A 27,301-nucleotide genomic window follows, 5' to 3' on the forward strand; every position below is an offset into this window, starting at 1 on the left:
TTGACCTTTTGTTTTTCCATATGAACTTTGTTGTTATTTTTTCTAGGTCATCAAAGTAGTTTTTTGGGAGTCTGATTGGTATAGTGCTAAATAAATAGATTAGTTTAGGTAGTATTGTCATCTTTATTATATTAGCTTGCCCAATCCAAGAGCATTTAATATTTTTCCAGTTGGTTAGATCAGACTTAATTTGTATGGAAAGTGTTTTGTAGTTTTCTGAGCAGGGTTATTCCTATCCTCCTATGTATCTAGAGAAAAAGCTTCCATGATAAAATAAATTCCTGTTTGACATTTACAATCTGGCTCCAGTCTATCTTTACAATCTGATATTACACCTAATCAGAATCATACTTTCCAGCCAAATTACCCTGTGTAGCATAATATACTTTTTGAACAACACCCCATATCCTGCTTCTGGGACTTTGTACAGGCTATCCCATAAGCCTGGAATGCACTTCTTTCATCTCTGCTTATTAGAACCCCTAGATCTGGCTCAAATGTCACCTCCTAAAAGAAGCCTTTCCTGATTATCCCATTAATTAGTACAGCACCGTCCCACCCCCAAAATTATTTTGTATTTATTTTCTGTTTGCTTGTGTGCATATGTACTTGTACATTTGTCCCTTTGAGGACAGAGGTTATTTGGATTTTATCTTTACATCCCCAGTGTCTAACCCAGTTACTAATATAATGCTGTTCATGTTCATTGAAGCCTGCCTCTATCTTTAATAAATTGTGATCAATTGATTTTCAAGTATCTATCCAGTCCTCCCTATATGCTAAGATGACTAAACATCTAATTAGGCCAGAAGATTGCCATTTTCTCATTAATGTTGTGACAGCCTGGGAACTGTTATGATTTTGTACTTTGCCCCTGGACTCTGGAAGTAGCTGTCACTAATGAATAATTGAGTCATAGCCAAGTTAAATCATAATGCTTTACCTTGAGTCTACAACTTAACCTATAGACTTTGGAATACATAAATAATATCATTTCTGAAGCTCAATGTTCCATAGGCTTAGCTTGTAATTTGTACAAATTTTGGCCCCACCTTTTTCCTCCTTTAAAAGGCCTATTTGTATCGAATTTGAAAAGCCAAAGTCCCATTATTGAACTTTATACACCTGGAAGAATCCCTTCTGATTTATTCTCTCCTTTAGGCCTTAACAACATATAGATAGAGCCAAGAGGAGAGTTAGATAAGCAGTTTAAGAAATTACTAATGTGCAAAAGTGAATCACTGATATGTAGGCAGCTGAGAGAAGGAGGGAGGGAGGAAGATATTGTTAGCAATTGCCTTCCTGTTTCTCTGGAAGAACAGGATTGTATAATTAGAGCCTTATAGGGCTTCAGAGTTCAAATGGTGGTAGCCCCATCATTTTTAGGTGAAGAAACTAAAAGCTATCTTCCACATGTGCCAGTGGTCAAAAAGGGAACCACTTAGAAGTAAATGAATACATATAAATTTTGCAATCCCAGCCATTATTGAGCTTAGGCTGGTGGATCATTTAAGCTTGAGATTTCTAAGTTGCAATAGAGCTAAAGCCAATCAAGATGGCTGCTTGAGTTGGGCAACAATATGGTGAATTTTCAGGAGTGGAAGAACTTGAGTACCAGTTTGCCTAAAGAGGGGTGAACTGACTCAAATTAGGAAAACAGATCAATTTAAGCTTCCCTGCTGATCAATATTGGAATAAAGCCTCTGCACTTCCAGCCTGGATGAGATACAAGAGCCCAGTATAAAAAAGAAAACCAAAAACTTTAAATGATTTGCCAAAAGTTCCCACATGTACTAAATGATAGAGTTAGAATTTGAGTTCAAGTGATTTGAGTACAAATCAAGTAATCTTTACCTTTTTCCAAGTACCCAAATTAACAGTGCACTATGACAACATTTTAATACCTTATAGAAAGTATAAAACTAAATGGCAAATCTTGTTTTTCTCTTTTGATGAACAGTAGGGAATGAATGTCTTGGGAAGCTGGATGGCACAACGGAAGGAGTGCCAGGTCTAGAGTCAGACTTACTTTCCTGAGTTCAAATCTGGCCTCAAACATTTACCAGGTGTGTGATCCTGAGCAGTCACTTAACCCAGCTTATCTCAGTTTCCTCATCTGTAAAATGAGCTAGAGAAAGAAATGGCAAAGCACTCCAGCACCTTGGCCAAGAAAACCTCAAATAAGATCATTAAAAGTCAGACATGACTGAACAACAAGGAAATAGCCTCTGACTTCTTTTTTTTCTGATTCTAGGGCTGATTTTACACTCATTCATTCACTCTCACATAATTCCCTTTTTGACCAAAAGCATAATTTCAGAGATAGCTGACTCAGTTCCAGATGTAATCTGTACCTGTGGAACTGATAAGATATCTGGTTTATGCAGGATTTAAACCTGGACCTTGACCTTCTTAAGGAAGAAATGTTGAATGAGATGCAAATGTGTCGGTCACTCCTCTGAATAGTATCTTTTCTCAGGACATGGTGTTATTTTCAGGACTCCTATTATCACAGCATGGAGACAAAGCTACGTTTTATGAATGCCATGGATAGTGTTATCAAGCTGACTGCGAGGGATGTGGCAACAGCTTTTGACCTGTCAAAATTTCGCTCTGCTTGTGATTTGGGAGGTAAGATAATATTTTACTATGACTTTTTTTTTTTTGCATTTTTTTTTAAAATAACTTTTTATTGATAGAACCTAGGCCAGGATAATTTTTTACAGCATTATCCCTTGCACTCACTTCTGTTCTGATTTTTCCCCTCCCTCCCTCCACCCCCTCCCCCAGATGGCAAGCAGTCCTTTACATGTTGATTAGGTTACAGTATATCCTAGATACAATATATGTGTGCAGAACCAAATAGTTCTCTTGTTGCACAGGGAAAATTGGATTCAGAAGGTATAAATTACCCGGGAAGAAAAACAAAAATGCAAGCAGTTTATAATCATTTCCCAGTGTTCTTTCTTTGAGTGTAGCTGCTTCTGTTTATCCTTGATCAATTGAAACCGAATTAGCTCTCTTTATCGAAGAGATCCACTTCCATCAGAATACATCCTCAAACAGTACCGTTGTTGAGGTATATAATGATCTCCTGGTTCTGCTCATTTCACTTAGCATCAGTTCATGTAAGTCTCGCCAGTCCTCTCTGTATTCATCCTGCTGGTCATTCCTTACAGAACAATAATATTCCATATCATTCATATACCACAATTTACTCAACATTCTGCAATTGATGGACATCCTTTCATTTTCCAGCTTCTAGCCACTACAAACAGGGCTGCCACAAACATTTTGGCACATACAGGTCCCTTTCCCTTCTTTAGTATCTCTTTGGGATATAAGCCCAATAGAAACACTGCTGGATCAAAGGGTATGCACAGTTTGATAACTTTTTTGAGCATAGTTCCAAATTGCTCTCCAGAATGGCTGGATGTGTTCACAATTCCACCAACACTGTATCAGTGTCCCTGTTTTCCCACATCCCCTCCAACATTCCGCATTACCTTTCCCTGTCATTCTAGCCAATCTGACAGGTGTGTAGTGGTATCTCAGAGTTGTCTTAATTTGCATTTCTCTGATTAATAATGATTTGGAGCATATTTTCATATGTCTATAAATAGTTTCAATTTCTTCATCTGAGAATTGTCTGTTCATATCCTTTGACCATTTATCAATTGGAGAATGGTTTGATTTCTTATAAATTCTCTCTATATTTTGGAAATGAGGCCTTTATCAGAACCTTTGATTGTAAAAATGTTTTCCCAGTTTATTGTTTCCCTTCTAATCTTGTTTGCTTTTTTTTTATTTGTACAAAAACTTTTCAATTTGATATAATCAAAATTTTCTATTTTGTGGTCAATAATGATCTCTAGTTTTTCTTTGGTAGAACTAATAAATAAATTCCTCCCTCTTCCACAGGTCTGAGAGGTAAACTATCCTATGTTCTTCCAATTTATTTATAATCTCATTCTTTATGCCTAGGTCATGAACCCATTTTGACCTTATCTTGGTTTTACTATGACTTTTACAAAGAAACTAATGAATTTGTTTTATATATGCATGTCTCATTCCATAATTATTGAGTCTGTGGCAGCTGGGAGGGGCTATTAATAAGTAATATCTCTGATAGTATTTGCAACATTCTTTACCCATAAGCTTGCAGCTCTACCAGGAAGAAAGAAATGCATTTCATTGGCTGTTCTGCTAGATTAGAATTGTCCATTATATTTAATCAGTCTTTCCTAAGGTAGCATAGTAGAACAGAAAATGTATGGATTCAGAAGTAAAGGACATAGATTTAAATTCAGGATCTGATGCTATCTATATGACCTTGAAAGAAAATCATGTAATCTCTTTGGCCCCAGTATCCTCGTAAAATGTAGCTGTAAAATGAAGGAGCAGAATCAGAGACCTCCATCCTTTGTAGCTATAAATCTCTGATCCTAAGTTGCCTTTCAGTGCTGTTTTGACTTATATTGGGATAGCAAGGTGTTACAGAAGATAAAATACCTGCCCTATACTTAATGGCTGGACCAAGTTACTTGACTTCAGTTGCTTCCAAAATAACCACAAAAACAAACCCCAAGGATTTACATTTTTGTTAGTGTCTATGTTGTGTAATAAGCTTCTTCTAGTTCTTCATGTTCATTATTTTCATGGCAACAATATTCCATTCTATACATAGTGTTTTTTTCCAGCACTTTGTTTTCCATCTTATTGCCATAAAGAGGGATACTTTATATATATATATATACATACACATACACATATACATATATATATGTTATAGTACTATAATATGTGATGTCTTTCTGTTTTTAGCATTTCTGGGGTTCATGCCCAGTAGGTATTACTAGGTGATAGCAAGAATAGTTTTTTTTTTTTTTTAATAGCTTTTTATTTACAAGATATATTATGCTTGGGTAATTTTTCAGCATTGACCCTTGCAAAACCTTCTGTTCTAACTTTTCCCCTCCTTCCCCTCATCCCCTCCCCTGGATGGCAGGTAGACCAATACATGTTAGATATGTTAAAATATATGTTAAAGGCTACATATATATATATATATATATATATATATATATACACACACATAGTTATATAGTTATCTTGCTGCACAAGAAAAATCGGATTTAGAAATAAGGTAAAAATAACCTGAGAAGGAAAACAAAAATGCAAGCAGACAGAAACAGAAGGAGTAGAAATGTTATGTTATGGTCCATACTCATTTCCCATAGTTATTTTGCTAGGTGTGATCATCATATAGTATTGTTGTTGAAGTGTTGTTGAAGTGTATAATGATCTCCTGGTTCTGCTCATTTCACTCAGCATCAGTTCATGTAAGTCTCTCTAGGCCTCTGTGAAATCATCCTGCTGATTATTTCTTATAAAAAATAATATTCCATAACATTCATATACCACAATTTATTCAGCCATTCTCCAATTGATGGGCATCAACTCAGTTTTCAGTTTCTAGCCACTACAAAAAGGGCTGCCACAAACATTTTTGCACATACGGGTCCCTTTCCCTTCTTTAAGATCTCTTTGGGATATAAGCCCAGTAATAACACTGCTGGATCAAAGGGTATGCACAGTTTGATAACTTTTTGAGCATAGTTCCAAATTGCTCTCCAGAATGGTTGGATGCATTCACAATTCCACCAACAATGTATCTGTACCAGTTTTCCCACATCCCCTCCAACATTCATCATTATCTTTTCCTGTCATCTTAGCCAATCTGAGAGGTGTATAGTGATGTCTCAGAGTTGTCTTAATTTGCATTTCTCTGATCAATAATGATTTGGAGCATCTTTTCATATGGCTAGAAATAGTTTCCATTTTTTCATCTGAAAATTGCCTGTTCATATCCTTGGAGAATGGCTTGATTATAAGAATAGTTCATTAGCTTTGCTTACAACATTGCAAATTGTTTTCTAAAATAGTTGAATTTATACCTGTCCATGAATGGACCTGTCTTCTCATAGCCATTCCAATGCACATTTCTCTTTTCTATCATTTTAGCCATTTTGATGAGGTAAAATCTTAACACTTCTTTTAATTTTCATTTTTCTTATTAATGTGGAACATATGACTGATGATTTGCAGTTCTTCAATTGATCGTGAGGGAACAACAATCATTTATAATTGTGTGTATATGATACATAATATTTCTTGCTTCAATATTCAGTGGTGATACTATTCTCTTGGGGCTCTTATGCTTATATTGGACTCAAATTTTTCTAGTAGAAAGAGTTTAATACAGTTTTTTGGTCTTTTTTTTTTTTTTTTTCTTATGTGCTTTACTCATTCTACTTTGGGTTTCAGTTTTTCAAAGGAAGACATATAAGTTCTCAGCAACTAGATGGAAAAAATGCTCCAAAACACTATTAATTAGAAATGCACATTAAATCAATTCTGAGTTTCTACCTTATACTCTTTAGACTGGCTAAGATGACAGAAAAGAAAATGACAGTTGTAGGAGGGGCTGAGGGAAAATAGGCATGCTAATATACAGTCAGTTTTGAGATACTAGGGAGAATACCTACTGAAGTATACACTATTCCTGATTGCAAGCCATTTTAAGGCCCCTCTTTCACCCCTGCATATTGCTTGTAAAAATCTCTCTTAAATCCCCCTCTTGCACCCGAGGCAAGTTGAAAAAAGAAGAAAATCTAGGAAAACAACAACAAAAACACCCTCAGCCTTCCTTATGACTTAGATTCCTGCATTTTCTTTTTGCCGCCATCTCCAATCATCCTGGTCTATCTTGCCAATGGACTAAGATGGCTCTGAAGGCGAAAGTGAAATTGGTGACTTGGTACAGTCCTCCCTTACTTAAATCCAATTCATTTATATGTCATGGCATCACCTTCCTGAATTCTTGGTTGTATTTGAGAACCAAAAACAAACAATCTCATAGTATGAGGGAATCTGTATTCTGGTCTACAGAATATTAGTTCTTTCCTTAGAATTCTTTTGATTCCCTTTGAATTATACTTTTAGGGATTCTGTCTCAACAGACCTCAAAGGGCATTTTTTTTTTTTTTTTGGTTATGAATCAGTTACTTGTCTAGTCTTAGAAGCAGGAATTCATTGCTTCCAATGCTTAATCTTTTCCTACTAATAATATTTGTAAGCTTTTCCTGCTGTGTATCTTGTTTATTATTATATTATTATTCCTAACCAATGTTCTGCTCACTTATTTTTTTCCGAAAGAATGTCTAAAGTTTTTATCTTTTGCAGAAAGCCCTTTTTTTCATTAATAAGGTTATATTTAACATGTATAGGACTGCTTGCCATCTGGGGGAGGGGTAGAGGGAGGGAGGGGAAAAATCAGAACAGAAGAGAGTGCAAGGATGTTGTAAAAAAATTACCCTGGCATGGGTTCTGTCAATAAAAAGTTATTTTAAATAATAATAATAATTAAGGTTAATTTGACAGGATGTGTTACTTTGGGGTACAAATTCCAATCTGCTTTGCTTTCAGGATAATTTGTTCTATTTCTTTCATTAATTTATCCTAACCAAGAAGTCCTTCTTGATATTTGAATGTCTCTTTGCAGGCTACCCACAATATTTGTTGCTGACACTGATTGTCAAAATTTCTAGAAAACATTTTGGAACTATATTAATAAGGACACTAAACCATATAAATTATTTGTCTCACAGATATCACTATTAGATATGTGGCATATACACAAAAATATCTATGGTATCCTTTATTGTAGTAGCAAAAAAATTAAATGAAAACTGGGTCTAATCCATCAGGAAATGGCTGAACAAATTGGGAATTGGCTTTTAAATACATTGGGATATTGTTGCAGAATATAATGGAATATTAGTAACACTGTGTTAGAGTTGCAGGGATACTGAGGAGTTGTTACTTCTTCTCATGGTTGTATACCCAGTACTATCAGAGACAGGGCTGTAAGATCCAAGATCAGCTTCTCTTCTCTGCCAAGCAATCTCTCATTCACAACCCAAGAAAAACAACTTGATGTTTCTAATGCCTCTCAAATCCTGCTGAGTTTTAGAAAGAAGAGGGAAATTAGTAGCAAAATGAGTGAATATTATCTGACAGAGCTTACTACATTCAAGAAAAAGCCAAACATAAGTTGCTTTTGTTTTTGAGATTCGTTGTGATGGAGGGGAGACAGCAGTGACTGATGTAGGGGAGATATTAGTGACTCTTTTGATCTAAGAGTGCTTTTGTCTGTCAATAGTTGTAATCTGTCAGTAGTTGTAAAAGTCCTCCGGCCTAGGAATGTAAGTTATCTTGTCTATCATTAATTGTAAAATGTAACAATTCTTCCCTTAGATTTTAGGGAAAATATATTAGTGATCTAACAATCTATAATTTTTTTTTTGTCCTGAGGCAATTGGGGTTAAATGACTTGCCCAGGGTCACATAACTAGGACATGTTGTGTGTCTGAGGTCACATTTGAACTCGGGCCCTCCTGACTTCTGGACTGGTGCTCTATCCACTGCATCACCTAACTGCCCCTTGTTCTCTTAAAACTAGAGAGGACTTCAGAAAAGACTTGAACTTCTGGGACAGAAGTTAGACTTGAGAGAAGTCTAGGCAGGCTCCTTCCAATGTACAAACAACAAGACCTGAGAGCAGTGAGGTCAGCTATAGCCAAAAGCCTCCAGAACTTTAAGTTGAAGACTGTGTAGGAGTTGGACAGATGGGTAAGAGAAAATTGAAAGACTCTGCTCTGACATGGAATGCCCTACCCAGTTGTGCTGACCAGAAGAGGTCCTCAGCTTGAGTGCAACAGCAGAAGGCCTCTGCTGATGGGCCCTTGCAAGAGAGGGAAGGGAGCTGGAGTTTGCAGCCTGCAGAAGGACAGTACAGCTAGTTGCCTAGCTAGGCCTTTCTTTCTTCATTTGTTCTTTGGTTTGCTGTTTGTCTTTCATTATTAAACAGAAACATGACACCCAGAAAGTGATGTCATGACTTGCAAGTGAATTGGATTTAAGTGAGGAAGGACTGTGCAAATTCACCAGCCTCATTCTCCAGCAGAGCCATCTGGGCCCAGTCCTAAGATATAGATCAGCATCAGTGGATTTGACCCTAGGTGAAGTGGGAGACTTTGGCCTTTTTAAACTAAGGTTTCTCCCAAGTCTTAGTTTGAAGCAAAGCTTCAAAGCAAAGTGATTAAGTCTAGATAAGAAATAAGTCAGAGAATGACCTCTTTAACCTAGTCAAAAACAATAACAAAACACCAAAAAAACAATAAACTAAATTAGTGGTGAGAGAGGGGAAGATCCTCAAGGTTTCTGGCCAAAATAGAAAAATTGCTATTTACACTCACTCTGAGCCATCTTGCCCAAAGACCAAAGGAGGTTTGAGCTGGGACTTATTGTTGGCCAATCCATTGGAACCTTGAGTGATTAGGGTTCAAGATTAGGTCCTAAAAAGAAAGAAAAGAAATCTAGCCCATAATAAACCCCAAGATATCTCATAAAGTTATAACAATCAAAATCAAAATTTATATTCCTTTGTGCAGAACATCACAGGTAAAGGTATGGTTCCCTGTGTGGACAGTGGAAGAAGAGGGAGGAAAGGAAGGAGAAGAGAAGGAAAAGCAATCTGTGTTGCCCAATTGGAACTGGTCAGTTGGGTCTCCAGTGGGGCATGTACCACTACTCACCTAAGGGAGACCTTAGCTTAAATAGGTCGAGGTCTTTCCCTCCTTCCTGAGCAATTTCCAGCTGTACTGATCTTTATCTTGCCTTTGGACCCAGATGGCTCTGTTAGAGTGAGGCTAGTGAATTTGCGCAACCTTCCCTCACTTAAATCCAGTTCATCATCTTCCCCTTGGCTCTCTTTGAGAACAAAGGATAAACTAAGTTTTGGCTTAAGGTGGAGAGGTTGGGCTGAGAAGTGGGACAGAGAAACACTGCGCCATTGCGCCATTACCCACACCTTGGGACTAGAACCTGATTACAGTTACGAGCTGCTAAAAATAAAATTAAAATAAAAATTTTAAATGAGTAAACAAAAGAGAGAATCCAATCATGGACAGCTACTATGGGGATAGAGAAGATATGTGTTCATATTCAGAGAACAATAGTGAAGTTTAAAAAAAAAAATAAGCTAATCCTCCCTGAAAAAAAAAAAAACATCAAATGGTCATGAGCCTCAAAAGAGTTCATGGAAGAACTTTAAAAGGATTTCAAAAGTCAAATAAGAGAAATTGAAAAACAATTAGTAAAAAAAAAAAAAGAGAGAGAGAGAGAGAGAGAGAGAGAGCAATACAAGATTAAGAAAATTATCAAAAGAAAAAAGAAATCCAAAAAATTAAGCTAGAGTTGAGCAAGGGGAAATTAATGACATTGTAAGATACAAAAAATAATAAAACCAATTCCAAAGAATGAAAAATAGAATACAATGTGAAACATTGAAAAACAACTGATCTAAGGAACAGATCGAGAAGAGATAATATAAGAATTGTTGTACATAGGTCTTAGAACATTTTATTTCAAAGGAGAGCAAGAGAATTGGGGTTGTGATCAAAAATAACTTAACCAAAAAAGTTGAGTATAATCCTAAGCAACATCATCAAAATGGACATTTAACAAACTGAAAGATTTTCAGTTATTTGTGATTAAAAAAAAAGGCAAAACTCAGTGGAAAAAATGACATATAATAATATCTTGGAGAAATATAAGGTAAGCATTAAAAATGAATTATACTTATTTCAATTATAACTCAATAAGATTAAACTTCTTTTATATGAAAATATCAGTATATGATAGACTGTCATTATTACTTGGGTTGAAAGAAAGGTTGGGGTTTAGGTGAGAATGAAATAGGGGGAAGATTCTAAAAAACAAAATCTGGTAGAAAAAAGTAAAAAAGGAATTATACAAATGAAGTATGAAAGGAAGAACTGATGGGGGAGGAGAAGCAGATGGGGGGTGGAGAATTGGTAGCACTGGAGCTTTTACTCTTATCAGATCTGTGTTAAAGATGTTAAACATATAAATCTAGAAGGTTTTAAGACTTCAGAAACTAGATAATGACTTGTGAGTTATGATACAGATGGCAATTCCTTCTTGCCCTGACTTGGACAAGATGATTGCTGAGAACTCTTGCAACTTATTAGCACCTTGATGGGATTACTACATTCTAAAGTCTAGTGCTAATCTTTGACTATCTGTTGACAATTTTACTAGTTTACTTAGGACTATTAAAGCTGAAGGGGAAGGACACAGATTATTAGCCAAACTCACAAACTCTAATACCAAATGTGTTTCAATAGAGTATGATATAATTGGCCTGAAAATCAGATTGCTTTTCTAAATAGGGAAAGCTTCTCTATGGGTTGATTTAATTGCTCTCCCAAGTTGTAGGCTGCTTCTGCTTGATGTGCCAAGAATTAGAGCAAAGGAAAGCTAAGGGACATGTTGTAGCCTGCGAATTCTCCTACTCAGTTCTCAGACAAGTAATATTTGCGTGGATTCTAGGCAAGTCACTTAATTTATAGAGGCAAGTGGTGATGCAGTAGATTGAGTACCAGGCCTGGAGTTAGGAAGACCTTATTTAAATCTAGTGTCAGACATTTACTAACTTTGTGGCTCTGGGCACATCTGTTTGCCTTAGTTTCCCCATCAGTAAAATGGGGATAATAGTAGCCCCTACTTTACACTATCTCTAAAATGAAGGTATTGCACTAGATCAGAGATTAACTTGGAATCTTTTAACTTTTTTTTTTAATTGCTAACTAAGTATAATTGATTTCTTTTGTAATCTTTTATAACTGGGAATTTGTACAAAATAACTTTGCAATTTATTTTATTAAAATAAATTGTATTTAATTATATATATATTTAAAAATAATTATTCTGAGAAGGCTTCTTTAATTTGTTCAAGAGTTTCATGTCATAAAATTGGTTAAGATGAACTTCAATAGGGGCAGCTAGGTGGTGCAGTGGATGGAGCGCCAGCCCTGAAGTCAGGAGGACCTGAGTTCAAATCTGGCCTCAGACACTTAGCACTTCCTAACTGTGTGACCTTGAGCAAGTCACTTAATCCCAATTGCCGCAGCTAAAAAGCAAAAAAAAAAAAAAAAAAAAAAAAAAAAGATGAACTTCAATATAAACTGCTTGCATTTTTGTTTTTCTTCCCAGGTTATTTATACCTTCTGAATCCAATTCTCCCTGTGCAACAAAAGAACTGTTCGGTTCTGCACACATATATTGTATCTAGGATATACTGTAACCTATTTAACATATAAAGGACTGCTTGCCATCTGAGCGAGGCGGGGTGGAGGGAGGGAGGGGAAAAATCGGAACAGAAGTGAGTGCAAGGGATAATGCTGTAAAAAATTACCCTGGCATGGGTTCTATCAATAAAAAGTTATCAAAAAAAAAGATGAACTTCAAGGGAGTTGTGAATTGATCCAACCATTTTGGAGAACCATTTGAAACTATGCCCAAAGGCCTATCAAACTGTGCATACCCTTTGATCTAGCAGTGTTTCTACTGAGTCTGTATCCTAAAGAGATCATAAAAAAGGGAAAAGGACCCACATGTGCAAAAATTTTTGTTGTGGCAAAGAATTGGAAACAGAGTGGATGCCCATCAGTTGGGGAATAGCTAAGTAAGTTATGGTATATGAATATGATATATGGAATATAAAATATTATTGTTCTATAAGAAATGATCATCAGGTTAATTTCAAAAAGACCTGAAGAGACTTAGATAAACTGATACTAAGTGAAGTGAGTAGAACCAAGAGAACATTGTACATAGCAACAACAAGATTATATGATGATCAACTCTGATGGGCATGGCTCTTTTTAACAATGAGGTAATTCAGGTGAGAACTATTTGCATCCAGAGAGAGGACTATGGGGGCTAAGTGTGAATCACAACTTAGTATTTTCACCTTTTTTGTTGTTTGCTTCCTTTTTTTTCCTTCTCATTTAAAAAAAATTTTTTAATCTTTTTTTGTGCAACATGATATTGAATTTACTTGCTGTCTAGGGGAGGGAAGAAGGGAGGGAAAAAATTTGAAACAAAAGGTTTTGCAAGGATAAATGTTGAAAACTATCTTTGCAAATTTTGAAATATTTTGAAAATAAAAAGCTATTTTTTTTTAATAATAAAAGTCTCCAAGGACCCTTCTAGCTCCAATGGACTATGCTTCTGTTTTCATTAAAGATTTAAAATGGGTAGAAACTAGAATTCTTGAGAAGTCTTCATATTAGTTCATCTATTTCATTTCCCAATAAGTACCTTCCTTTTATCTATGACATCTTGTATCTGATCAATTACTAGCCTGCCCACAAGAAAAAAATTGCCTGTTGTAGTACCAACTAACCTTTTTGGGGCTCTTGGGCTTATTTTAATATTAGCACTTCTAGTGACCCAAATATGATATCAACCTTATGGTGTTTTGTGAGCATCATGTCATCATGAAAAAGGTTGTTTTTAACCTTTAATCTTAAAAACCTAAAAATAGGTTTTTTAACCTATCTTAAGTCACCTAAAATAAAATAGCTCCATTATCTCCTCAGGGGTTTCAAGCTAGGGATCAAATTGAGGACTAGAATAATATGAGATCTCATCTGTGTATTCTTTGTGCCTGAAATTGTTCTCCTGTCAAATGCCTAGAGAATATTTTATTGATGCTTTAAAAAAAAAAGTTACATTCATAGAGTAGTTAGGAGTTACATCTGATCTGTAGGAATCTCTAGTTGATCACCAGTTCCCTTGGGTCACTGGCAATGAGAACAAAAAGTGAGCAATACAGAAATGTATCATTTTTCAATGATATTAGTATTTTAAGTATTCCAGCTCTAACCTGAAAATGCTTTGAATGGTGGTCTGTACACTGTGTTGCTGTTTTCAGCTTTTACAAAGGCTGCTTGTCAAACTGGTCAGAGAGTGATGAATTGTTTTAGCCACAGACTTTTCAATCTGCTAAATTATAGAATGATGGCAATCTGAGTAGGTAGAGGGATTACCCACATTTAGAAAATAACAGGCCTTTGAAGTGTTGAAGTCTGTAATTAGAGAGAATTCTTTTACACTCTTTTATTTTGTATCTTTTATGTCGCCTAAAGGCAAACTTGGCAGTGCTTCAAGCTCTATAAATGCCAAGAAAGTATTTTTGATTCAGAATTCTTTTCTTTCCACAGGCTGTACGGGAGCTTTGGCCCAAGTACTAATACAAGAGTATCCAAATCTAAAAGTGACTGTGTTTGACCTTCCTAATGTCATTGAAAATGTTTCTTGTTTTCAACCTACTGGACAAGACACCAGTCGAATAACTTTCACATCAGGTAATTTTAAATGTAAGACAAAAAGAAAGCCTGAATTTTCAATCACAGGATCTGAGTTCAAATGCTGTCTATCCCACTTATTAATTATGTAACTTTTAGCAAGTTACTTAACCTCAGTGTTCTTCATTTATAAAGGGAATGGAGGGAAGGATGAGATAACTTCTAAGGTCTTTTCTAACTCTACAGCTGTAATTCTAAGATCTGTTATTTTATCAATTGGACAAAATCATGTTTTCTCTCTATGTAGAACAGAGTAAGAAGGTCAGAAGCTTAGAACTTCAAAGGAATATTAGAAACTGATATGGTTATAGAGGAAATTTGAGGACTTTTTATTTAATTTCTAAATTTTCATTTAAAAAATTTCCCAGTAGTTTAAAAAGAAAAATGTTTCAATCTTAAATATTTTTGAGCATCATGTATATTTAAAAAGGCTGCTTGAATATATATTCAGTCATTAAAGAAAATGTCCCCACTGTATCTTCATACTGTGGATCAAATTGAGAACTAGAATAATGTAAAATCTCTTTATGTGTATTCTTGACTCCTGGGATAAATTGAGTTCATAAAGCCCTAGAATCAAGGTGTTCAAAATAAAGGAGACTTTAACTATGAACTGTTTTATCATTATAGACTTACCATAATTCATATAGGACTTGTAGTAAATAGAATATTTCATTGTAATATTTCTTCTGATTCAGCATTGAGAAATCAGTGTTTAGATCTAGATTGATTTGAAATTGAAAGCATAAGATTGCTCTCCCTTCTCTTGTGTGCCTTCTTTCTGGTGGCAATGATTAGAACACAATGATAACCAAATTTTATGACCTTTACAAACAACATATAAACTCATATTTCTCTTAATCAAAACTTGTTCTTGTCTGTAATGCTGGAGAAACTGAGCAATTCAGAGATTAGAGACCAATTTAATAGTTTATTAAATGGAGAGATATACTGGGACCAAATGGATCCATGGTTGGTCCCCGGGCTAGATGAGACTATCGTCTCGAAGAATCCTGCCCTGAGTATTAGACAGCAAGATTTTTTATAGGATAACAAGGACAGTGACATAATGGGGAAGGTACCTGGATGGAGAGGACCTAATAGGGGGAGGCACCTAGGATGACACAATGGAGGGAGGTACTGGAGAGGTTACTGATATTCTAATGATGTCTAAAATGAATAGATTTTATTCTGTCAAACATTAAGAAGGAATGGTTATAGTCTAAAGATATAAAACCTTCATCTCATCAAATATTTAGAGGGAAGGGTCATAACTTGAGGCAGAGTAAGTAAATAGGACAATGGAAAAACTGGGTCAGGACATTAAAAGGGAACGGTGGCATAACATACCCTGCCTTCCTGTCATGCACCCATTAACTTCTTTGTGAGAGACAACGTGGCCTAGAAAACTGGATGGAAAACTAAAGCCAGGGAGTTCAATCATGATTCCAGAAAATATATCATGAAGAACACTACTCAGTTCCTGAGGGGATGTACATTTTGGACATGGACAATATGGAAACTTGTTTGCTCATCTGTGCTCACATATGTACAAGGCTTCCATTTTTATTTTCTTCCCCCTCTCCCCCCCCCCCCCAATGTGGTTGAGGAGAAGGAAGTAGAAGAGAGAAAAAAATGCTTGATAATTTTTTTAAATAACATTTAAAGTTCCAGTGCATATTATTTATGTGATCCTGGGCAAGTCACTTTTCTCGGTGTTATAGACTATTGGCATCAAACACAAATATAGGGCCATTAAACTATACCTAAGGATCCTTATAAGTATATATTGACTTAATACAGGGTCATTAAACCATATATATGGATCTTTATAAGTGCATACTGACTTAGAAAGCTACACACTAACATCAATATTTTACCCTATTTTTATTTATTTTGTTAAATATTTCCCAATTACATTTTAATCTGATTCCAGCCATACTGTGGAGTATTTTTGGCTGTATGTGGCCTGTGCGTGTTTGACATCTTTGCTCTAGATCCTAGCTCCTTAAACTGTAGTTTGTGTCCCCATAGGAGGTCATAACTGAATGTAGAGATTGTGAAATTATGATTTGTTATCAGTAAATGTTTGGTTTATATACTTATTTTATATACCTGCATACCTGGAGTCATGTACAAATTTCTAAGGTGAAAAGGGATCACAAGTGGAAAAAGTTTAAGAAGCCCTGCTCAAGACAACTTTTTGAGACTGTAAGTCACTGAGATGATGCTGACCTGCATTGTTAAAAGGAGTCTTCTCATCTAGGGATTGAAATAGTAGTGACAGTGAAATAGTGGTTCCAATCTCAGTCCTCACATCTCTGCATTGTGGACTCAAAGTCTCATAGGCCCTTTCATTAAGAATGTTAATGCCTTCCATTTTCTAGAACATTGTTTTTTGTTTTTGTTTTGTGGAACTAGGTGACTTCTTCAAAGATAACATTCCTGAAGCTGATCTTTACATTCTTTCAAGAGTTCTCCATGACTGGCCAGATGACAAGATTGATGGATTATTAAGTAAAATTTCTTATCGCTGCAAACCAGGTAATGAGTTTTTTGGGTTTGGATTTTTTTTTCCCAAAAGCTGTGAGGGGATTATGCTATAACTATCTTAAAATAATATCCACCTCAGGTACCTTTTTCATAAGTCTCCTCTCCCTCTATCTGAGCCAAAGTCCCTCCTCTCTATCAGGTCGCTTAAATAATAACCATTAAGCTTTCTGTGGCCTTGAATCCATTGATCTCACAGCAATGTACAGGGCATTTGTGAAATTAGTTTAATGATTTTTAAAGTAAATGAAAGATTTCTACTTTTTTTTTTTTTAACTGTACCTGTTTATGACCAAGTTATCGGGTATCTTTTGTACCTATCAATGATAGGGAAGTTACTTCTGTAATCTTGTAATGTAAAATATTTCCCATTACTCACATCAAATATGATTTGATTTATTTTGTATGTGCATTTAAACCTATAGAATGAATGATATGGTAATAAAATTGTTTAATATTATACATTATAATAACGCATTGTAATCTTATAGCAGATTGTTATATACAATTTTATGGCATATAACATATAATGTATCTTATGTGATACAGTATAGATTATGTCTTATGTAATATGTTATAATAAATTGGGATAATATATTCTAATATAACATATAATATATATATTAAATAATAATGTATTAGTGAGTATTATATTATAATGCATTATAATAATATATTAACTATATAATGTTTTTTTTAGAAATTGTTCTTTCCAGAAGTCAGGAGGACCTGAGTTCTCAGACACTTTAACACTTCCTAGGTGTGTGACCCTGGGCAAGTCACTTAACCCCATTGCCTCAGGGAAAAAAAAGAAAGAAAGAAATTGCTCTTTCTCTAATCAGAGCATTTGCTAATAATAAAAGAACCAGACTGGATTTAACTCTCATTTAAAATGGCATGTAAATATTTCTAATACTAAATATATAAATTAATATAGACATATACTAGATAACAATAGCTGATTCTTATAGAGAGCTTAAGGTTTAAAAATGCTTTATATGTTATCTCATTTGATCTTTTCCATGACTCTGGAACACATTTATTGTCTGAAAAGTTATTATTATCCCCATATTACAGGTGAGGAGATTGATGCTGAGACAGTCTAAGTGATTTGCCCAGGATCAGAGGCAGAATTTTAACTCAGATCAGATCTAGTCCTGTTTTCTATTCTCTGCACCATTTGATAGCTTATTTCAAGATATTTTGTTTTTCTAATCATCCATCTACTGGTTGTTCAGTTTTCCTCTGACTATATCAGATTTGTAACAGCCAGCTCTATAGATTTACTTCCCATTTAGTAATATTAGATATTAGTACTTAGAATCTGTATAAGAAAATACAAACAGAGAAAACACTTGCAAGGAGTTTCATGTTATCTTGTCTTTCTAATAATTGTCCATCTTCCTGTTATTTTCCTACCTTGTGAATGGAGAAATTTTGTGCTGTTGACATTTTTTAGTGGAGGGATATTGAGACTAATTTAGCGTACTCATTAGGATTCTGAGCTCTTTCCTAGCATAGTCTTGGTTTTTTTGTTCAGAGGCAATCAACTGCATGTGTGTCAAGAAACCTGTCAATTTAATGAACTGTGTTTTGGCTTATTTTGAAAATACAGGCTGTGCCTTGCTAGTAGCTGAAATTGTACTTGGCGAAGAGAAGATAGATCCTCTAAGAGCTGTGCTGCAGTCCCTTAGTATGACGGAAGGCAAGCAGAGGAGTAACTCGGAATACAAACAGTTATTGGAAAAATATGGATTCACTCAAGTACAGACCAAGATAACAGGAAATTTTTTGGATGCTATTTTGGGATTTAAAAAAACTGCACATACAGCAAATTAAGCAGTTTGGGATTTTGAAGTACAACTATTTTCATAACACTGGCATCATAAATAAAACTTAGTCATCTAGGGAAAAGTCTTGATGCTATCACCTGGACCTTTTCATCTTTCTTCTTAGTTCTCCTGGGCCTAACTAAACCTTTCAAATGCTGCAGTTCTACATGTGATTGGCCATAATGACTGATCGATGGATATATAAATTCTCACATATACCACTAACTGGAAGCATGGAATAGATGCAAAGAAATGGGCTTTTTAAGCCCAGCTATCTTATCTCTTGCAATTCAAAACAGGTACTGGACTCATCTTGGAGACTGCAGAACTGCATCCCTGACCAGACTATAAATGAAGAAGGGTTCTGTTCTTTGGGCACATTTCCAGGCATGCTTATGACAAGTTTTTTTAGAAGGCCTGTTTTTTTTTTTTCCTTGTATTTCTGTATGTTAAGTATTTTGTGTGTATTCATGAAACTTTAGCCCAGTTTATTTTTTTTTTGGGGGGGGGGGGAGTCTGGTCAAATCATTCTATTACCTCTTTACAGTTTATGGAATATAAAGTTATATGCAAATTTTGCCTGATTTTTTCAGAAGTTGTTTTGAATATCACTACAAGTACCTGTTTTTGCATTTGATTAATATGCCATTTTGGAACTTAGAACAGACATGCACTCAATTTCAAGAATGTTTGGTTCTTTTAGCATTTTCAAAGCATTAATGCAGAATATTTCTGACTTCATCTCACCTAGTTCTGTTGAGATAGATAAAATGAACTGAGAAGGTTAACACAGAACTAAATTTTGAATGAGTACATGATTACTACTCTTGATTTTTAGCTGAAGGATAATGACTGGAAGAAAATACAAATAAAGTGCCTTTGTTCCAATAAAACCTTTCATGGCCATCAACACATGTATATTTTGGGGGGTTTTGTGTTTTACCATTTGCCATCTACCACTGAATCATAAAATCATAGTTGAGTATAGCTATGATAACTGATCATTGAACCATCCGATCTAATTCCCTCTTTATTTGAAAGTCTCAAAGAAATTAAGTGACTTGTTCAGTGTTATATAGGAAATGTCAGAAGTAGAATTTGAACTTAGAATGGTAGACTTAAGAGTTCAAGAAAACCTATCTCTTTTATGTCATGGTACTTCTCAGAAGGCCAGTTTCACTCTAGTGGGAGTACAGATCTTCCTAGAAGTATCTATTTCAATTCTATTCTGACTTTTACATTTTCTCTATCCTTGTGCCTCTCAATACATTGGACACTTATCATTGCCTTACCAAGACTTTGCTGTAGTGGCCTCGTTGCAATTCCTAACATTCGATTTTAGATTCTCAACATTTGTCTTGCATTTTCAACATCAGGATCTAGCCTCTTGCTGAATAAAATGGTCTTAAATGACAAGAAGAGAACCAGAAGTGTGTGGCTACAATCCTTGAATACAATTTTATACACCAAGTGTTGAGGAAAAAAGTCATGGGACTTCTATGGTTGTATTTGATACTTTTACTAAACCTATATATTCTTTGTAGATTTAGAAATTTTGAAAATCTTTTATGAAATTTTATTTATCATTCATTTCAACTTGAAGACTTATAAAAATAACATAAAAGTATTCTTTTTATGTTCTTCTGTTAACCTGCTTTGAAAGTTTGTCTTGGATACATTTTGACATCTATATTTCTGCTCCAATTTTTTCCTTTTTAAATGACACTCAAATAAATGTATATCATCTCCGTAACACATTTTTGCCAAAACTATCTTATTTCTCTGAACCGCTGACTTGTTTAACTTGAGGATTTCTATATGATCTCTCTTGTATTTGGATAGAGTTAAGCAGTCTTTTGTGTGCTTCTTTCTTCATGCCCAACAACTAAAGTTTTTGTTTCTTTTTTTAAAAAAAATATTTCAAATTTAATATATTAGTTCCAACATTTCCTTGCTAGTCTGTAACCTATTCTGAACTTCCTTCTACTCTTCTGCATTTTTTTTTTTTTGGAAAGGGAAACAATTAGGGTTAGATGACTTGCCCAATGTCATACAGCCAACATCTGAAGCTAGATTTGAACTTAGGTACTCCTGACTCCAGGACAAAGACTCTATTCACTGTACCACCTATCTGTATCCTCTGCATATTTTTAAATGATGTTGATATTATTTTCTTTCTTCCTTTTTCTTTTTTTTGGGGGGGTTGGGAGTGGGGGTAATCACCATTACTATTCTTCCCTTAGTCCCTTTCTTAAGTACTTAAGTACTACTCTCCATATCATCCTCCAAGCCTAATTACATAGGCATAGTCAAATCTATACATTGACCATGTCTGAAAGTCTTATTCTATACTGCTAGTCTATCAAACCTTTTTAAAGAGGTGATCAACATGATTTATCATCACTCTTTGGAGTCATAAATGATTGTTAGACTGATCATAATTCTTAGACCTTTTATAGTTGTTTTCCCTTACAATATTCTAGTCATTACATGAATTGTTCCACTGATTCTGCTCAGTTAATTTTACCTAACAAATGTCATGCAACAAATATATGGCTTTAAATTGCAATAAGATTTTTGGAACATTCTATGCTTTCCTAGAAATCACCAGTGATCCATTTATTGCTAAATCCAATTTCTCGATCCTAATCAAAACCTATCTGCCACATTAGACACTAGTGATTATCATTTGAAATACTTTCTCCTTGCTGTGTTTTGGGTTTTGTTGTTTTGTTTTGTTTTGTTTTGTTTTTGACATTGATTTGTTGTGTTTCTATTGCTAAAACAAGAGTTTTAGTCTTATTTGCAAGACCATCATTCATGTTCTGCCTCCAGGTATAGATGTACCTTGGGACTGAAACCCCTTCTCTTTTCTTTCTGAGTGATCTCATCAATTATCTAAAATGACTAATCTATATATGCAATTCTCATTGCTGTCCTGAACTTCAGTCCTAAACCTGTGATTTCATTGGGGTAGAGGATCTTTTGGCACAGATATTTCCTCTATTTATTCAGATTGACAACTGGTCTGTAACTTACAACCTCAGAGATTCCTGAGCAACCAAGAGGTAGGTTACTCAATATCACAGTATGTGTCACAGACAAGACTTGAACCTGTGTCTTCATTATTCCAAATTGGCTTCTTTCTCCACTATCCATGTTGTCTTTTATAAACTGTGAATTATAATAGGAAAAGCACAAAGTGGTTATTACAGTCAAAGAACAAACCTTTTAAAATAAGACATCCTCTCAACTATTATGACTTGGTACTTTACATTTTACTCAGCTCTAAAGCTTTTTTGAGCAAGAGCCTAGTACCAATTGCCATATAGGTCTGTTGTCAAAAGACCATTCTAGTTAAATTCAGAGAATATCACTATACTGACTTCAGAGTAATGATGTTTTGAAACATCACAATTTTCCAAAAAAAAAAAAAAAAAAAACACTTAAGAAAGATGGTGGAGGAAGTTTCCATTATTATAGCACCTTAAAATATCATCCAACTACTATAAAATTGTGCTTCATAATTTTCCTCTGTTGCTATAAATGTTGATAGGTATACAGTGTTTTAAAGTTAAAATAAACTTTTCTCATACTAATAAAGATTAGAAGCCAAATTAGAAAGTGAACCTGTTAAGTAATAAAGGCTTTGAAGAATGAGAATGTGGTGAAGAGAGATAAGTATCTGATCTTGAAAAAAAGTGTGGTACTAGTATGAAAAAGTATGCTCTTTCCTACATTTATATTAATAACAAAATTAAGAAATTCAAAGATCTTAATTGACAATTCTTGCAGAAAATTGCTTAGAGACCTGCATAGTGCTAGGCATTAATTAATAGGTTGGTAGCATGTCCTTAACATTTTAATATTTAGCCAGAGCAGAAAACAGCAGTAACCCCCACTCATATCTGCTTTTCCTTGTTGAACATAGGACTTTAGAACAAGTTGGCAGGGAGGGAGAGGGGGTGGCTAAGAGTTTCTTGGTTACATTGTTAGAATTCCTCATACCAGTCAGTGTCCTGACTAAAGAGTTCTCTGGTAGCTGTAACCACAGTCATCCTAAGCTGGCCCTTTAATATTTAACTTAAGAAATATAGAAGGCCTGCCTTGTACCATAAACTGTTATAGGCACTAGTGATGCCAAGATGAAACAAGACAGTACAGTTCCTGTCTTGAGGAGCTTATAATCTGGTACAGAAGGTAAAACAGATCTACAATTAACTAGGACAAGCTGTAAAAATAAGTGCAAAGAAAAGGCACAAACATTGACATGAAAGAAGAGGCTGAAGCTATCAGAGAAGTCTTCCTGGCTGAGGGACTTTCTTAGTGGGATTTCTAAGAAAAGTTAGGATTTCCTGAATGAAAACCAACCTACATAAGAGGGACTATGTAATATATGAAGACATTGAAGTGGGAAAAGGGGTACTAAAAGATAGGGAAATACAGTATTTCCATTTGGCTGGAAGGTACTAAAAACAATAGAATACAATAAATAGTACGGGGAAATTGAAGGTAGGAAAGCTGCGTAAGAAAATGGAACCAAAATGTGAGTGTCAGATATATTCTTTGTTAGTCTTTTACTTAGTAATTAATGGGGAGCCACTGAAGGATTTGCAGCAGAGAAATAAGTGATTAGTCATGGGCAAGAGGAGGATTTCTGTGGCATCAATCTGAAGGGCTGTTTTGGAGGTGAAATAGATGGGACACAAAACTATTATGGTAGCACAGGTAAGAGGTAGCAAGAGTGAAATATATTAGCCACGGAAATGGAAGGTAGGTGTATGAGAAATTTCAGAGATGGAATTTAACAGAGGATAAAGGAAAATGAACAAAGATAACTCCCAGGTTTTGTGTCTGGTCAGTAAGCCAAATATTATTTCCACTTTATAAATTGGTTAACTCAGACTAAATGACTTGCCCAACATCACAAGATAGTTTATCATTAGTAACGGAACTTGAATTTGTGTCTTCTGACTCCAAGATAGATGTCTTTCTTTCTATACTACACTATTCAGCTGTCCTTAAGGCACTCTTGTGTTGTTGTTTCTTTATTACTATTATTTTAATGCTGAGAGAGTGATGGTATTATCAATACAAATAGGGAAGTTAGAAAGTGAGGAAAAGACATCCTGCAGAAAACTGAAAATGTTGAAGTAGTCTTCAGAGGAAAAAAAGTACTAGAGAGAAAGATTTTACAGTTATATAGAAAGAATAACTAAAGCCGTAAGGAACCTAGGGGAAAGAATATAGACCTAACAAATGAAAGAGCTGAGGCATACCACATATAGAAAATGATAAAGAAGTTTTAGTAAAGAAGCATCCAGAGAAAGAGAGATGAAGAACAACAAAAGTGTAATGTCATGAAATCCACGGACAGAGAAAGATTTTAGGAGGAAGCATTGGTTTAACAACTTTAGACGCAGCAGTAGTTCAAAGAGAATGAGTTCAAAGAGAACTGGAACAGGGCTATTGGATCTGACAGTGAAGTCACTAGTGACTTTAGAAAGCAGTTTCAATATAGAATGGTGAAGATGGCAGCCAAATTCTAAACCCTTTATCTGTCTTCTGGCTTTTTTCCCAAGTATCTAATGGAGACAAGATTTCCCATTAGGCATCATTAATGCACAGAGGTCTTTGGATTAGAGCTTACATATAAACAGAGATCCAGGAAGGATTCTGGGAAGGTGGAAGAGAAGGTTGGTAAATTTCAAGCTCTCCCGATTTCCCCCACAAAGAGAAAAAAATTGCCCCTTAGGGCAAACTTTGACTAGTAAAAAGTCAAGAAGACTAGGGGCAAAACACAGGTTCTCCTGATAGAACCCAGATCTGGATAAAGACCGGGGTTGAGGATTAACAAATCAGAAGTGAAAACTCTTGTCTAGCTCTACAGAAAAATCTAGTGGGGAGCCCTGGGGCTAGCGAAGTGTGGCTGAAGTCCCTCCAGGAACCAAGAGACTTTCACTTCCACAGACTATTATGTCAAATTGGGTTTAACTCCCAGAAAACTGAGTGAAACTGGGCTGATTAGGAACACCAGGCCCAGCTGTGCTACTGAGACATGGCTCTGGGCGAGAAAGAACCAGTACCCACTAAGTGTAGAAGCAGCAGGGGAAGAGACGATGTTAGCTGTGGGCATTTGCAGAAGGGTGGAACTTGAGGCACCATCCTCTCAGCCCATGATTCGAGGTGCTTACACTAATAACTCTCATTAAAAAAAAAAAATTGAGCCATCAATGAAGAAATTGAAACATATAGAAACAGGGAAGACAGGGGTTCATCTTCAGAGGACACTTTAGTAAAAATAAAAACTTCTACCCCAAAGAGTAATGTGAAATAGCTCCCTGCCCAGAGAGAATTTATAGAAATCAAAAAAATAATTTAAAAATCAAATGAGAGACATTGAGGGAAAACTAAAAAAATAAAAAATGAGATTATGAAAAAAGAGTTATCAACTTGAAAAGAATCAACAGTCTCAAAGATGAAAATAACTCTTCGAAAATTAGAATTGGGCAAGGGGGAGCCAGTGAAACTATGAAAGATCAAGGAATAACAAAACAGATTATAAAGAATGAAAAAATAGAATACAATGTGAAACATAAGAAAAATAACAGTTCTAGAGAACAAATCAAGAAGAGAAAATATAATTGGACTGCCAGAAAGCTGTGACCAAAAAGAGAACTTTAATACGATAATGCACAAAATAATCCAAGAAAATTGTCCTGGAATGATAGAACGTGACAAGAAAGTAGAAATAGAAGAAATTCACCAATCACCACTTTAGTGATCCTTTGTGGAAAATACATAGGAATATTATTATCAAATTTTGAACCACACACACACCCCCTATATCAAAGAGAAAAATTTTCAAGAAACAAGAAAAAACAATTCAAATATACTGGAATTATACAGCAGCTACAAAAAAAGACCATGGGTATTGAAATATCTACGGATAATCAAAGAATTAGGCCTGCACCTGAAAATATCATATTCAGCAAAATTATAATTTTAAATGAGAAAAAATGGACCTTCAACAAACTTGCAGATTTTCAGAACTTTCTATCAACCAAACCTGAACTTAACAGAAAATTTAATATATAAAAGCAAATAAATCAAAGATCAATTTTAAAGAACTCAATATGGACAAAAACTTTAAACAGACAAATTGTTTAAGCTTTTTTTTTTTTTTACATGAGAAATGTGTTTTATATGTTTAAGATTCACATCAACAATGAGGTATTTCAAAAGAAAAATTGGCAGAATTAAGGTAAAAATAGTAATCATACAAATGAGGTGCAGAGGAAGAATAGACACAGAGGCCTTAGAAGTGGGGAAGAGAGCTCATAATTCTGAAAACCCACTCACGTCAGGATGGGTTTAATAGACAACTACATATATACCATGAAGAATATAGCACTCTCCAAAATCTATAAAGAAATAAGCAGGGAGGGATGGGCAGATGGGGAATCAACAGGTGAGTGAAGAAGACATGGGAAAGATCTTTGGATGGAATGAGGTTAAATAATATCAAGGCAAGTTATGGAGCAGAATTTAACTAAAGAGTCGGCAATAGGAAAGACATATATATATGTATATATCTACATATGTATGCATAAATATATCTTAATTGCAGCTTACTTGGGGTTGGTGATGGGAATGAAAGAGAGAAAAAAAAAAGTAAATTAGATGTGCAGCAGAGTAAAAAACAATTTACAAAGTAAAGAAAAAATAGACATTCATGAATATAATTTCTTCTAATATATATTCTTTTTTTTTCTTGATCTGTAACTTCTTCTTATATATTTTGAATCCTCCCTGATGTTCTACTGGGCACATAACAATGTTTTATTTTCTTTTATATTCCCTTTTTTTTTTTTCTTATTCTGTTTTTTCAAATTAAATGATAGAGATCCATGTCTACCTTGAATAATGACGAAGATAATTTTTTTAAAATTTTTAATAGCTTTTTATTTACAAGTTATATGCATGGGTAATTTTACAGCATTGACAATTGACAAACCTTTTGTTCCAATTTTTCCCCTCCTTCCCCCCCCCCACCCCTCCCCTAGATGGCAGGATGACCAATACAGGTTAAATATGTTAAAGTATAAATTAAATACAAAATAAGTATACATGTCCAAACTGTTATTTTGTTGTACAAAAAGAATCAGACTCTGAAATATTGTACAATTAGCCTATGAAGGAAATCAAAAATGCAGGTGGACAAAAATATAGGGACTGGGAATTCTATGTAATGGTTCTTAGTCAATTCCCAGAGTTCTTTTGCTGGGTGTAGCTGGTTCAGTTCATTACTGCTCCATTGGAACTGATTTGGTTCATCTCATTGCTGAAGATGGCCAGATCCATCAGAATTGATCATCATATAGTATTGTTGTTGAAGTATATAATCTCCTGGTCTTACTCATTTCACTCAGCATCAGTTCATGTAAGTCTCTTCAGGCCTTTCTGAAATCATCCTGTTGGTCATTTCTTACCGAACAATAATATTCCATAATATTCATATACCACAATTTATTCAGCCATTCTCCAATTGATGGGCATCTACTCACTTTCCAGTTTCTGGAAACTACAAAGAGGGCTGCCACAAACATTCTTGCACAT

The 27,301-nt window shown here is 35.0% G+C and overlaps 1 protein-coding gene across 2 annotated transcripts in view; it reads left to right on the plus strand.

Moving 5' to 3' along the window:
• Positions 1 to 19,575, plus strand: part of ASMTL (acetylserotonin O-methyltransferase like) — a 56,659-nt gene extending 37,084 nt beyond the window's left edge. For both annotated transcript variants that reach the window (XM_051984594.1, XM_051984595.1), the window contains exons 10-13: positions 2,499 to 2,631; positions 14,157 to 14,300; positions 16,722 to 16,844; positions 18,466 to 19,575. In XM_051984594.1, coding sequence (XP_051840554.1) covers positions 2,499 to 2,631; positions 14,157 to 14,300; positions 16,722 to 16,844; positions 18,466 to 18,689 — 624 coding nt within the window. In that variant the 3' untranslated portion in view covers positions 18,690 to 19,575. The remainder of the gene's footprint in view (positions 1 to 2,498; positions 2,632 to 14,156; positions 14,301 to 16,721; positions 16,845 to 18,465) is intronic.
• The last annotated feature ends 7,726 nt before the right edge of the window (positions 19,576 to 27,301 follow it).

The sequence above is a fragment of the Antechinus flavipes genome, chromosome 3 (genome assembly GCF_016432865.1).
Source record: "Antechinus flavipes isolate AdamAnt ecotype Samford, QLD, Australia chromosome 3, AdamAnt_v2, whole genome shotgun sequence".
Taxonomy (NCBI): Eukaryota; Metazoa; Chordata; class Mammalia; order Dasyuromorphia; family Dasyuridae; genus Antechinus; species Antechinus flavipes.